At 40.9% G+C, this 13,187-nt stretch overlaps 2 protein-coding genes across 2 annotated transcripts in view; one reads left to right on the plus strand and one right to left on the minus strand.

The window, feature by feature from the left end:
* Positions 1–13,187, plus strand: part of LOC147050099 (calcium-activated potassium channel subunit alpha-1a) — a 105,338-nt gene that overhangs the window by 58,527 nt on the left and 33,624 nt on the right. Inside the window, exons 6-16 of the mRNA XM_085922108.1 lie at positions 268–343; positions 1,104–1,179; positions 1,873–2,043; positions 3,423–3,514; positions 8,605–8,715; positions 8,810–8,915; positions 9,167–9,249; positions 9,328–9,397; positions 9,851–10,006; positions 10,365–10,474; positions 10,607–10,675. Coding sequence (XP_085778234.1) covers positions 268–343; positions 1,104–1,179; positions 1,873–2,043; positions 3,423–3,514; positions 8,605–8,715; positions 8,810–8,915; positions 9,167–9,249; positions 9,328–9,397; positions 9,851–10,006; positions 10,365–10,474; positions 10,607–10,675 — 1,120 coding nt within the window. The remainder of the gene's footprint in view (positions 1–267; positions 344–1,103; positions 1,180–1,872; positions 2,044–3,422; positions 3,515–8,604; positions 8,716–8,809; positions 8,916–9,166; positions 9,250–9,327; positions 9,398–9,850; positions 10,007–10,364; positions 10,475–10,606; positions 10,676–13,187) is intronic.
* Positions 1–13,187, minus strand: part of lrmda (leucine rich melanocyte differentiation associated) — a 266,124-nt gene that overhangs the window by 43,463 nt on the left and 209,474 nt on the right. The window lies entirely within an intron of this gene.

The raw sequence follows: 13,187 nt of genomic DNA on the forward strand, positions 1-13,187 counted from the left end.
CTTATCGTGGGATTACTCGTGTTATTAAAATACCAACGAGATAGGTGTTGCATCATAATCCCCAAGCGAGCTGCTCCGTGGTCTCGGATCATGAGAGCTAAACCCTTTAAAGATCCAGAAAGGTATCAAGACATCATCGAGAGTGCGGTGAGATAAGTGACTTTGTACTTAACCCCCCGCCATGTTTTTCACCTGTCTTGTCAAAGCTACATCTTTATATACCCTCCACTTGATTAAATTCTAATTTCCCTTCTATCTGTCTCACAGGTTTAAGATTCCTGAGAGCGCTAAGATTGATACAGTTCTCAGAAATCTTACAGTTTTTGAACATCTTGAAAACAAGGTAACGTTTTCCTTCCACTCAAGCACATCCAGCTTCAATTGTCATTTATTCACTCGCACGCTCTGACATGGAGCAGAATAGAGCAGGGCGACCAAATGCATCTTGGACCAGGGTTTATTGGAGAACTCAAAAGGCAAACTATAGATACTTGACTATGGACGTGAATAATGGAACAGAAAGACAAAACAAGACTAGAACAGAACAGAACAGAACAGAACAGACGGAAAAAGCTCTACTGGGGATGAGAATAACTGAACAAAAAAAATCAAGACCGACGACGAGACGAAAGACAAGAACAATCCGACTGGGAGTGACACGCAGACAGGACTTAAATACAAGACAGTTCACGAGAGGCAGGTAACGGCAATTACATTGATCAGAGCACAGGAGGGGAGGGGCGAACACACAGACACGCAAACCAAAACTGACATTAAAACAAGGAAACAAACTGTGACAGGCTCATCTCATCATGATGTTGTTCCACAGTGTAGCTGGCATGTTTTAGTAGATAATTATGGGTTCAGGCAGAGAAATAAATAATAATAGTATTTATGCAGGGACTATGATTATAAATGACATGTTATTCATCACATAGTTATGCAAAATGAAGATTTACTGTATGTTTAGTAAAATATTACCAACGCAAGCCTTCCAATGTCATATTTTTTTATGATAGTTTTTTGTTGTTTATTATTTCCTATTTTATCCACTTAAATATGCATTATAAATATTTGTCTTTTTTGTGGTTCTTCCTCATCAGCAATTCCATCAAGCTGGTGAACCTGTGTTCCATCTTCATAAGCACATGGCTCACCGCTGCAGGATTCATACATTTGGTAAGTGCACAGAAATGACATCCAGCGCCGTCCGGTGATTAATTAACACCGTCATCGTGAGATCCCACGTGAGCGCCACCCGTCTGTGCATAACCGTACGTGTCACATTATATTTAAACAAGTTCGACCTCAAGACTCTTTCTCGCCCGGTTAGCATGTTAATTTATACAAGGCAATCCATCCATTTTTCATGTAATCAATCAACCAATCAATTCAAACAGTCATCTCAAGTAGTCATTCCTCTACTTGTGTCCTATTACAATGTGATCTCATTTAATATTTACAATTGTCGGCTTGACTATTTCCTTGGCATGAAAAATCTTATTTAGTATGATTGGATGCCCAATAAAAAATATAATTTAGGTTATATATAACAACAAAAAAAAAGATTTTGAATGTACAAAATTAGCACTGTATGTCATATAATGTCATATTTGTGTGACGATAAAGGGACACACATTGCATTTCTGGAATATTCTGTGGACTAGATGGCAAAACTAAATACGGTATCGTTTATTTACCAAATAATTTTCATCAGCAATGCTGCATTAACCAATTGTACCAATAGATGGCAGTATAACCTTGATATAGTGACAACTCCTCGCCCCAAGCAAAAGATGAAAGCTGGTCCATCACACACATTTGAAATAATCACCATGTTTCCAAATTCTCTCTCCCCTCCTTTCATCCTAGGTGGAAAACTCAGGGGATCCTTGGGAAAACTTCCAAAACTTCCAGTCACTCTCTTATTGGGAATGTGTCTACTTACTGATGGTGACCATGTCCACAGTGGGCTACGGGGATGTCTATGCAAAAACCACTTTGGGGCGCCTATTCATGGTCTTCTTCATCCTCGGTGGTTTGGTAAAATCGGACTTTCATTTTTCCTTCCTTCTTTCCCTATTCCTTACCCTGGCCCTAACTTCTTCCCTTGGAACCTGTTCGCCCCTTTCAATATGCTGCATAGACTTGACTATGATGCAAACGAAACAATGCTAAGGTGATACATTAACATTCCCAAATGAAAAAATGTTTGTGACGTTTTATCCTTCTCTTTAGCCTCCTGTCTCTTGTGCATTGCAATGACTCTGTGCTCCTTTGTCCCCTTCCTCTCTGTACGTCTCACTTTCCGCTATTTTATAACGATATTGTTAATATTCACAGTTGCGGTTTCAGGATACCCTCCCTCTTGTGTCCCTTCCCACAATTCCAACAAACACAGGGGCAGGGAGATGAGGTTTAGGTCGGCTTGACTGTTACCACGGCAACAGTAGCCTCCCGGCAGTTTTTTTTTTTTTTTCTAGCGCCGTCTTTAACACTAATAATAACAGGGACAGGCTTGATGAAATTTGTAAAAATAATCATCAAGCAGCAAGTTTTGCTATATTTCAGAACCATTGAGAACAAATGAAATTTGGACTAGAAAAATAAGTTGATAGGCTTTTGAGGAGCTAATTACATTTAGTGGAACCTCCAAAGTCAAACAAATAGGTTTCCCCAAATAATTGTGAATGCTGTCTAATAAATATCAGGGTGCCTCACAAAATAATATTACTTTATCAATATCAAATATGTTATTGTGAGTTCCCGTGTGACTCCACCATTCTCTGTTAATTAAAAAAAAAAAAAAAAGAAGATCGCCAGACAACTGTCACCATGTGCAGTGATGGCCCGCAGCTGTTTTTGTTTCCAGCGGTGTCGCCATGGTGATAGCTTGTGTATCCCCCCCCCCCCTTCGAGCACTGAGAGGTCTGGAAATCTTTACACCTGAACTTGGTCTCTATCATCAGCCCGGTCTGAATAATGACTCCAGGCAGGAGATGTTTTGAAAGCCAGGGATCGTATCAGGCAGAGGGTTGGGCAAAATGCATTCAGCTCATTCACCAACTCCCAACAAATGAGTGTCAATGCGTTTTGCAGCCGCGGGACACCAGGACGGCCTACTCAAATCAACCTAGCCGATCATCTGTGTTTGTTGGACAAAACATGGCACTTGGGTTTTTGTTAACTTTCTCAAACAAACAAAAAAACACTCCTATCACAGACTCCACATAAACCTTCTGTGATAAAATTGCCCCCAAAAACCAAAATGAAGGCCTCCATAGACGCACGGAGAGTTACCCACCGGATTTCCAAAGTCATATTTCTCTCCTTTTGGAGAAATGTGGGTTGACGCACGCCCCGGCCGCCCGCTCTCCAGTCTCGTGTTTAGCTTCTGCTTCTGTCTTCTATCTTCTCCTTAGGCCATGTTTGCCAGCTACGTCCCTGAAATCATAGAGTTAATAGGAAACCGCAAGAAATATGGTGGTTCCTATAGTGCAGTTAATGGGAGAAAGTAAGTATTCCAGACGGTTCTGCTGTTGTTCTGTGTGCGGTGGAACCCTCTCTGCATGCCTTTTGTTCTGTTTTTTTTTTTTTTTTTTTCTGTTCCATGCATGTAGGCCATGTTTGCTCGCTACGTGCCAGAAATTGCTGCTCTCATCCTTAATCGGAAGAAATACGGAGGGACTTATAACTCGACACGAGGCCGAAAGTAAGTTGGAACGCATACAAGGTGTGGTTGTGTGACTCAAGAGCGCCCCCCCTCTCCTCCTCCCCACCTGAAACCATTTCACTCAGTGTAACCGTCACCCGAGGGAGGGGTGGTATCTTACTTTTGATAGCACTTCGAATAATGGTAACAAGAAGTCACACACTGCGTGACTGGAGACCTCGGCCATTAAGAGTCACATGTCCATGCATCTTGGCGCTCTTTGCCATCTTCTTCTTCACTCTGTCACTTTGAGCTCATTCGAGGGTCACACTGAAAAGGACGTTACGAGGAAAAAAAAAGTCTCAAAGGTTCAGTGAGTAATATTTGAAATTAAATGGGATAAATAAATCCTAAGTATCTATCCTAAGAAGACATAACATTAATGAGTTAATGTTAAAACTCGCACATGAGCGTTAATGTGACAATCACTAATTATGAAGCCAGTATCAAACTAGTGGTTATTTATTCGGTAAAATAAAAAAAACTCCTTGTAATATTTGAAATTTATTTTTGTAAAAAAAAAGAAAATTATACACAAACACATATAGCAACATTTTTGCAGAAAAAGCAAAAAACAAACCCCACTAATAGGTGAATATTTCATCAATTAGATTGGTTGCCCAGAAAAAAAATTTAATAAATGAATTTTTGAACTGCAAATAGGCAATTTGCTGCTGGATGTTTTTTTTTTTTTATGTGTAATATTCCCCCAAATTTTTCCCTAAGGATATTGCACATTTTTTCCTCCTAAAATGAAATTATTATTCTTATGATTTCATTCTTATTTCCTTTTCACTGTGGCCCTCATACTCCTCAAGTCATTTGTGTGCTGTGTTTCTTCTTCTCGACTTTAATGACTACGACACTTCAACTTGGGTTGCCTGTGTTCAGTTCCAGCTCTCAGCATAATCATAACGATGATAAAAATGAATCTGAAATAGGCATGAAAACCCAACAACGTATTAAAATATCTCTGTTAAAAATAATCAATAAAAGATCTGCAAATGCATTAGCATTGCCGGTCTGCTGGAGTATCATCAACGATCCATTTCCTCTTCTGCTTTCATTTTGCTTGCATGCTTTTGTGGGATGCGTCTGGTTCAAGCTGCATCATTTCTGGCATGTCCTCGGCAATGACCCGCAGATGTGTGGCTTCTCCATACACTGTGAAAAAGCCACCTTTCCTTGCTGTCTGTCACCGCTCGACCCATGACATCATCAACGTGTGACACCACTCTGGCCCTGATCTTCAGTCAGCTCCCACACCCTTGAATGCCAGTTCGCCTCGCTCCCATTTGGAGGCGCTCGCTTGCTTTTGGCTTGCTTTATATTATCTCTTTTTTTTTTTTTTTATCCTGCTTGGTTCTCAGTTGCTTCCCCGGTTCCTCTGTTTGTCTTCTGCTGGTCTCCTCCAGAGACTCTCAAAGCTGAGAGTCGACACGTGATGCTGTACACCGTGCTCTTTGTACAGTGTTGTGCTTCTTCTCCTTGTGGCTCAAACCTCATCGATATTCAGCAAGCAGATGTTTTTTTCATTTCTTTGGCGATTCTGCCTCGTCTTCTCTTTTCCAATCTTCGTTCAATTGGGAAGTAATTCGCCCAGTCAGATGTTTAAACAAAAAGAGGCCAGAGAAAAGAAAGGAAAGCCTTTGTTCGACAGTGTTTCCCTGTCAGCGGCGCAAGATTGATGAAATGTTATGTTTGGCTAGAAACTCCAGGCTGGACTCACAAATGGGTGCTGATAGAAGCCCTTGTCAAAATCTGGGATACTTTCTCCCACACACTATATTTTCTCCCACTTTTATTCTGGAAAGAACATGTGGTTACAATCATGATATCAACCCAAAGCAAAGACATGACTTTGTACAGTTGCTACAGTATGTATGTGTGCGTTTAGGTTTTACATATCATACGCAAAGCTAAAATTTGGCCTGCATCGAAAGAAGCTCTCAAGGAAACAAGATTAGTTGACTACAAGTATATGACTGATTACAGGTCACGATACATTGTCAACTATTAAAGAAAGTTTCTTTCATTGAATCTTGTCATGTTGAACTGCAATACGTGAGAGAAAGCTGGACCGGGATTTTTCTCTTTCTCACAATAGCCTGCGTAGCGTAGTGCATACCCGCCAGATGAGTGACAGCGCCAGGCTTGGTGCGTGTTGATGAAATAATGACGAGCGTTGCGTTGAGTTGGCAGTGGCGCGCTTGGGGCGGAGCTGCGTTTGACATTATGGTTTTCATTAAACCTGAGTTCGATTTGAAAATTGTTGGCCCGAAATCTGGTCCCGAACTCTGCAACATTTACCTTTTGAAAGAATTTGTTAGAGTCATTTCTTGTAAAAAATGAGAATAATGAAATTGCAAGTTTTATTTATATTTATTTGTAATAGTATTCAATATTATATTATATTATTAAAAAATATAAATACCCAAACCCCCATGTAAAGAAGATGCTGTTCCATTGGGCGTCCATTGGGTCACAATGCAAACATGTTCTGGCAAAGCAAAGGATTAGAGCAGTAGCGAGTTTTTGTATATGTTGATGATGTTTGATGAGCTCTTGGTTTTCATTTTCAAATCATTCCAGACCACTTCCTGGGATGTTGCCCTGACTTGCATGTCCTGTGTGCATGCTATGCACTGCCCGCTTGCATTCAACGTGATTGTATCCAATCTGTATTTATTTATTTATTTATTTTAGAATACAGTATGAAATAGAGATGAACTGTGTAGTCATGCTAACTTGGGGTTTTTGTTAATTTAGGTTCCACATTTATAATTGGCTACACATTATGTCTGTCTATAAACCAAGTCATGCCCAATGGTCATCACCTCGGAGAAGGGCGTAGAGTCACTAAAATCACGCAGGAAACCGTAAGCGATGTTTCCCGTCGTCTCGTGCCAAATATCGCTAGCTGGCCACGCATGTCAGCTCATCAGACCCGATGGCCCCTCTTCTTCGCTTAGCCGTCCCAGCTGCCTGTTCGATTCTTTTAAAAGGCATCTGGGAAGGCCATCAACCGCCACGACGTCCATTACCGGACGCTCCCCATCAATCTGGAACCGCAGCTCTCAACCGACATCAACTTGTATTTCCTCCAACTGATTTCACTCGATACAATTTAAGACGCCGACTATTAAAGTTTCCTCCTGCCGTACAAGAGCGTAATGACGACGTTAGGCCAAGCCGTCACGACAAATCTGTGGCCGTGAATAGGAACATGACTGGTAACCACAGTTAATTTTAGGAAAGAGTAACTTTATCCTTTTGGTTTTAGAGTGCAGAGGTGTTCAGTGCCAGGCCAAAACTCAAGTGTCTCAATTGTCTCCTGGCACGTCACGCTAAGTAGCGGATGAGGCCCATCGTCATGATGAGATATTGTTACACATGTCCATCGGGTAATTAGTACGTCTGCCAAGTGTCCAAACTCATCTGCGTCAGTAGAAGGGCACATTTGGATCCAATGTTGGCAACAGAATGCCATCAGACTCGTATTTAAATTCATCCTGGAACTACACAGTTAACAATGTCTCATCAGTGCCTTAGTTAAAACATCTGGGGTGCAAACAGTTTATTTTGAGGGAATCACTCCAAGAGGAACTCAATTTACAAACTATTATGAATACTTATGGACACTAAATGTTTAGGTGCCATATACTTGGAATGGTGCTCACAATTGAAAGGGGTGACTGTTACCGAATAAGAATTGTATCTTTTTTCTCATAAAATAATTAAATTCTATTTTTGTCATTGGCGCAAGGATCCCTTCCACACAGTCACCCATGACAATGTAATCTTGCAGAAAATTATAATTTAACCAGCATTAAATTAAGACAATATAAGCAGCAATTTTAGCCAAATGTCACAAGAACGAATCATTTTTATATATATTTATTTTTATATTATTTGTTATATATTATTTTGCATATTTTTGGATTATTTTTTTAATTATATAACTGTGAAATTATGTTCAATATTATTCATACATTACTATTATACAAACATCAATTCAGTATTTGTCCACAATAAATGTGAAATTGTATGCCTTAAAATAACGCCAACGTTTTCATCATAAAATTGCAACTTTACTCTCGTAAATGATGATCTTCTTGATTTGTTTTGACCTTCACCAAGAGTGTGAGGAGTCAAGCTTTGACTTTCCGTCGCAGGCTATTCACTCTCACAGCAAGAGTTGGAATAACCAAAGAGACAACAAACATCCAAGCGACATGGCGGCGATTACACAGAATAGAAATTAAGCAAAAGCCACACGCTTTCATCAAAGTTGCTTTTGTTTGGCGGGACAGCTGAGAGTCGCACTTGATCACTATAGCCTGCGGTGCGTACATCCAAATGCGGATCTAATCACCGGCCGCCACCGGCTCTTGCCAAATTCTTGTCACCGGGTCCTGTTTAGACTTGGAGTCAAGCGGAGGCCTCCCAAATCCCTTTGAACGTCTTTCGCGGCGTTGTGCAAAAGAGTGCGATCAGATTGATGTGCGTGTCTTTGTCAACATCCATTCCGCTCACACGGGGGTGGTTTGGCCAGAGGGACGACTATAAGATTGAGGACGGATGAGGGGCCGACCGCTGCGGGCCGCGTGATTATAACTTAGATTAGCTAAAGTGGCTCACAGTTAAGTGTTTGATTGCGCTCGTCTTGCAGGTTTAAACCACTTTTCATGACAAGGGGGGAAAAATATTCACTTGAATGGCAAAAACAATATAATTCAATTATGTGTTTGCTTTGAAAAGACATTTTTTGACTTTTTTTTTTTTCCTTTTGGTGCTTTGGTTTTGGCTGATGATGTTTGGGAGACATGCCAGTGTCTGCAATGATTTATGCTGCCCACTCAAAATGATTTCTTCCCTTCCCCTCCTTTCAGGCACATTGTGGTCTGTGGTCATATTACCCTCGAAAGTGTCTCCAACTTCCTCAAAGACTTCCTACACAAGGACAGGGATGATGTCAATGTAGAAATTGTTTTTCTCCATAAGTAAGTTCACCTATTTGTGCTGACTGTGTTCAAAAAGTGATTCGTATCAGAGGTTTGCATTCATGTATTCCTCAAATCTGCCCTTGTGTGCCAGTATTTCCCCTAATCTTGAGCTGGAAGCCTTGTTCAAACGCCATTTTACACAAGTAGAGTTCTACCAGGGATCTGTACTCAATCCTCACGACCTGGCTCGAGTCAAGGTACATTTATTTACATGTTTGAATGTAGCGCCAACCGACGTGTACTATTGAAATGATTCAGACATGTGCAATGTTTTAATTTGGGATTATCAATCAAAATCCGGCACAGTATTTGAGCGAGAATCCATTATTTTATTTTGATGTTCAGACATATTATTCGGGTATGAAACTAATGGCCTTGAATGTGTTCTCTTTATTCTCGTAAAATACTTTTGTATACTTTTAAATTTCAAACCTCCACCCATACATAGATCGAGTCAGCAGATGCCTGTCTCATCTTGGCCAATAAATACTGCGCTGATCCTGATGCTGAAGACGCCTCCAACATCATGAGGTAGCACATGCGCTTCACTGGTTCATATCATCTTGTATGTTTTTGTGTGCTTTTTTCTCAATCTGCTTTGTTCTATAGGGTCATCTCCATCAAGAACTACCATCCCAAGATCAGAATAATCACACAGATGCTTCAGTATCACAATAAGGTGAGATGCTGTTGACAGACCGAAGCTGTGACTCACAAGAACAATAAACATTAGCAAGCCTGGGTGTCAATCTGTGGCTGGGGGGCGTCAGAGGGCCCCAAGCAATATTGGTGAGGCCAACTCATTGCTGCTTGCATATTTATTTATTATTTAAAACCTGAGCACCAGAAGGTAGGAAGGCATCATGGGAATCAGCTTGCAAGGGCCTCAACCAGCACAGATATTCACTCGTCACTATTCCATTAGATTTTTACTGGCCAGTTGATAGAGAAATAAGTGAAATATATCTTTTTGAGTGAGGTTAAACATGAATGGTAGAGTGGCAAAAAGGACGTCCTTGAAACAGCTTCCTTGCATGTAATCTCACAAACAGTTAAAAAAAAAAAAAAAAAAAGGCTCACTCATTAAACTCCCTCACGACAACCTCCGTTTGTATGTTGTGGCCGGGCGAAGGCCCATCTGCTGAACATTCCGAGCTGGAATTGGAAAGAAGGCGACGATGCCATCTGCCTGGCTGAGCTGAAAGCGGGCTTCATCGCCCAGAGCTGCCTGGCCCAGGGCCTGTCCACCATGCTGGCCAACCTCTTCTCCATGAGGTCCTTCATTGAGGTAACTCCTTCCCCCCGTCACGTAGATAAATCCGGGCTCACATTGCATTTGGCTTCAATGAACCGATTCATATGGCGAGGCGAGTGCGGGAGAGTGATGCAAGGCAGAACCCTTCCCCGCTAAACCGAGACATCCTCGTCCAAAGCAAGACAGACTTCCCATTAGTGCGTTCAGATGTCCCGGCACTTCATATTTTACCGTAATATTTCATCTGGAATCCATTTCTGCGGCCGAGCCCTGAGAGGTGTTCGCCTCTATCAAAGAACTGTTCTGGTGACATTACGATGATGGATCGATACATAATGAGCAAGGCCCCACATCTGCACACCATATTGACTTCTCTACCGCTTCTTTCCAGATCGAAGAGGACACCTGGCAGAAATATTATCTGGAGGGCGTGGCGAACGAGATGTACACAGAGTATTTGTCCAATGCTTTTGTGGGCCTCTCCTTCCCCACCGTTTGCGAGTAAGTACCCCTCATTGGCGGGCCGCTCAGCCAGCCCGCCGTCCACGGTAGGTTATGTGTCGAGCGGGAGCCAAAACGCACGTGTCGAACGACAAGAAGCTCCTAATATTCTCTGGGCCGCTTGTTTTCCAGACTGTGTTACGTGAAGCTGAAGCTGTTGCTCATTGCCATCGAGTACAAGTCCGAGCAGAGAGAGAGCAGGTTTGTATGGGACGAACGCTCCCGCCATTACTTTGGTCAATATCGCACCAACTGGATGCCTTTCAAACAAAACACTCTCAGGTGTCTTCTTGATTCTTTTACAGATTTATGGAACCTCAGCAACAATTTAATAACTTGTTCTTTCTAGTGGCTCAACAAATAGATTACAGCACACAAAACTTAATATCTTGGGATAATTTTTAAGATAATGAAATGCACATTTCAATTTCATGTCATTTTCCCCCACTCTTAACTTGTCGTGTTTCCTTGGCTGCTTTAATACTGTACCTATAACGCTTTCCAAAATAGCGGCCATCTCAGTTGCCAAATCAGTATGAGGGCTACACTGAAAAGAAATCCAGTTCGGAAAAAAAAGTCTTAATGTTATGAGAATAAATAATGTGAAGAAAGAAGCCTTTTTTTAGGGGTGGGGGGGGGGTCAGCAAAACAATCTGAGACATGCCATATATTTGTTAAGAATATGATGCAACTTTCAATATTTGTAATCTCAAGATTTGATTCTCATAAGATTAAGGTTTTTATTCTCCAGCAAATTATACATTCATTGTTACAATTGTGTAAATTGATTACTTTTCCTCTCAATTGTAAGAAATTGATATTTAAGTGAAATTATTGTTTTTCTTTTAATATTACATCACAAATCAAACCCAATTTTGATCAGTTGTAATCCTGAGTTGTCAGAAAAAGTAATCGTTTTCCTACATTTTCAATTTTATTGTAATATTTTGGCTTTAAACGATTCTTGTAATATTATTACTCTTAAAAGTGATAATTTTGGGGGATTTTTTATGATCTTCGTAATTTGACACTTTGGTGCTTTATTTTTTGGTCTTATTTATTATTTAATAATTTTTCTTCTTTTTTGTGTGGCCCTAATACTCTGAACTCCTTCTTCCCCTTGAACACTTATCTGTTTTTTTTTTGTTTTTTTTTCTATGCTCAGCACACCAGAAGCCTTAAAAATAATCTGTAGATAACTGTTTTTATAATGTATTTGGAAATGTTGGCTTTGTCCCAATGGATTCTGAAGAAACTAGACATCATGCTTTTTATGACCCGATCACACAAAAAACATGCCAATCAGCAAAGCATCCAAACGTTGTTCTCCTGTTTGATTTGAGATTTTGTTCTTGTTGTTTGCAGAAGCCGAAAGCGGTATGCCCTCTACCCTATCTTACTTCCAAAGTTCCGCCACTACTTTAATGCTTCTGACTTTGGGAGTTTGCCCCCCCCCCCCAGGAATATTCCCCAAACGCTATCTCACACAGGCCTCTTGTTTCTTTTTTTTGTTTTTCCCTCCTCCTAACTCTTTTTGTTTATCTTTTTGATGGTGTCCCTTTGTGCTAAATGCACTAACTTCTTTGCAGGCAGAGAAAGAAAGAAAGCAACTAGATGAATTGGACATGTTTGTAGGAGTGCTGTTTCTTTGTCTTTGCTGTCGTCACTGTACCAAGGCCAAACGCTCACCCGCTCCACATCTACCTCTTATTTGATTTGCCGCGCCTATTAGTTGATTTCTCTCACTTTCAGTTCCCTTCTTTCAGTTGTGACCTAACTATGTGTGTTTATCTTTTTTGGGGGGGATCCAATTACATCAAATCTTTGCAGATCAAGTTTTTGTATCAAAATATACTTGCTGCTGATAATCTTGTTCTACCCGCTGATTATACCTACCGGCAGTGTTTAATACGTGTCTTGTCCAACATGGGTCGATTACACCAGCACCCATTCATTCAGAAAAAGAAAAGGCATGGAGATTTTGGATAACAATAAGCATATCCAAAGTGAAATTTTCGCAGTCCCCTCCCTTTTCATATGCATTCACTTTTGCATTTCATCACCTACTCATGTTGTCACTGCTTCATGTATGTGATAGACTGGGAAGAGGTGTGCGAACGTGTGTGTCAAGCCGCGTTGTCCGGTCACTCCCATACAATGTATATGTCTGTGTGCGTGTGTGTGCGTCTCTCGAGTAGATGTCCTCAAGTAAGGTCACTTCCTGTCAGTTTGGTGTTTGAGAAACAATCCAACTGCACAGAAGTTACTGCAACCGTCTGCATCTACGTACCCTATACTTGTTACTGCAGTGCCCCTCCCTCCTCTTCCTCCTCCTCATGTCGTTTGGTATCTTTGCATGCTCTGAATATGACGCCTTCACATGATGTTGGACTGCCTACCTTGTTGCTCACAATATGAGGTTTCCGTGCTCTTGGGAGTTTCCATTTGCCATCTGACCATGCAGTGCACCTGGAAAATCTCAGATTGGAGCAGCAATGTTTTGTGCAAGTGGTTCAATCGGTCTATATTTGTTTGTTTTTCACTAATGTGCATGCTTATCTCTCTGGGGGGCTATTCAATCTGAATGAATTCTGACTTTTTTTTTTTTTTTTTGTATATACATGATGACCGAATGTGGACTTTGAAATCCTAGCTGCATGACTTGCACAATTTGAGATATGGATTCAATTGCTCCCTTGATATTTGTGATATG

The sequence above is a fragment of the Syngnathus leptorhynchus genome, chromosome 10, assembly GCF_054491065.1.
Source record: "Syngnathus leptorhynchus isolate UIUO chromosome 10, UIUO_Slep, whole genome shotgun sequence".
Classification (NCBI taxonomy): domain Eukaryota; kingdom Metazoa; phylum Chordata; class Actinopteri; order Syngnathiformes; family Syngnathidae; genus Syngnathus; species Syngnathus leptorhynchus.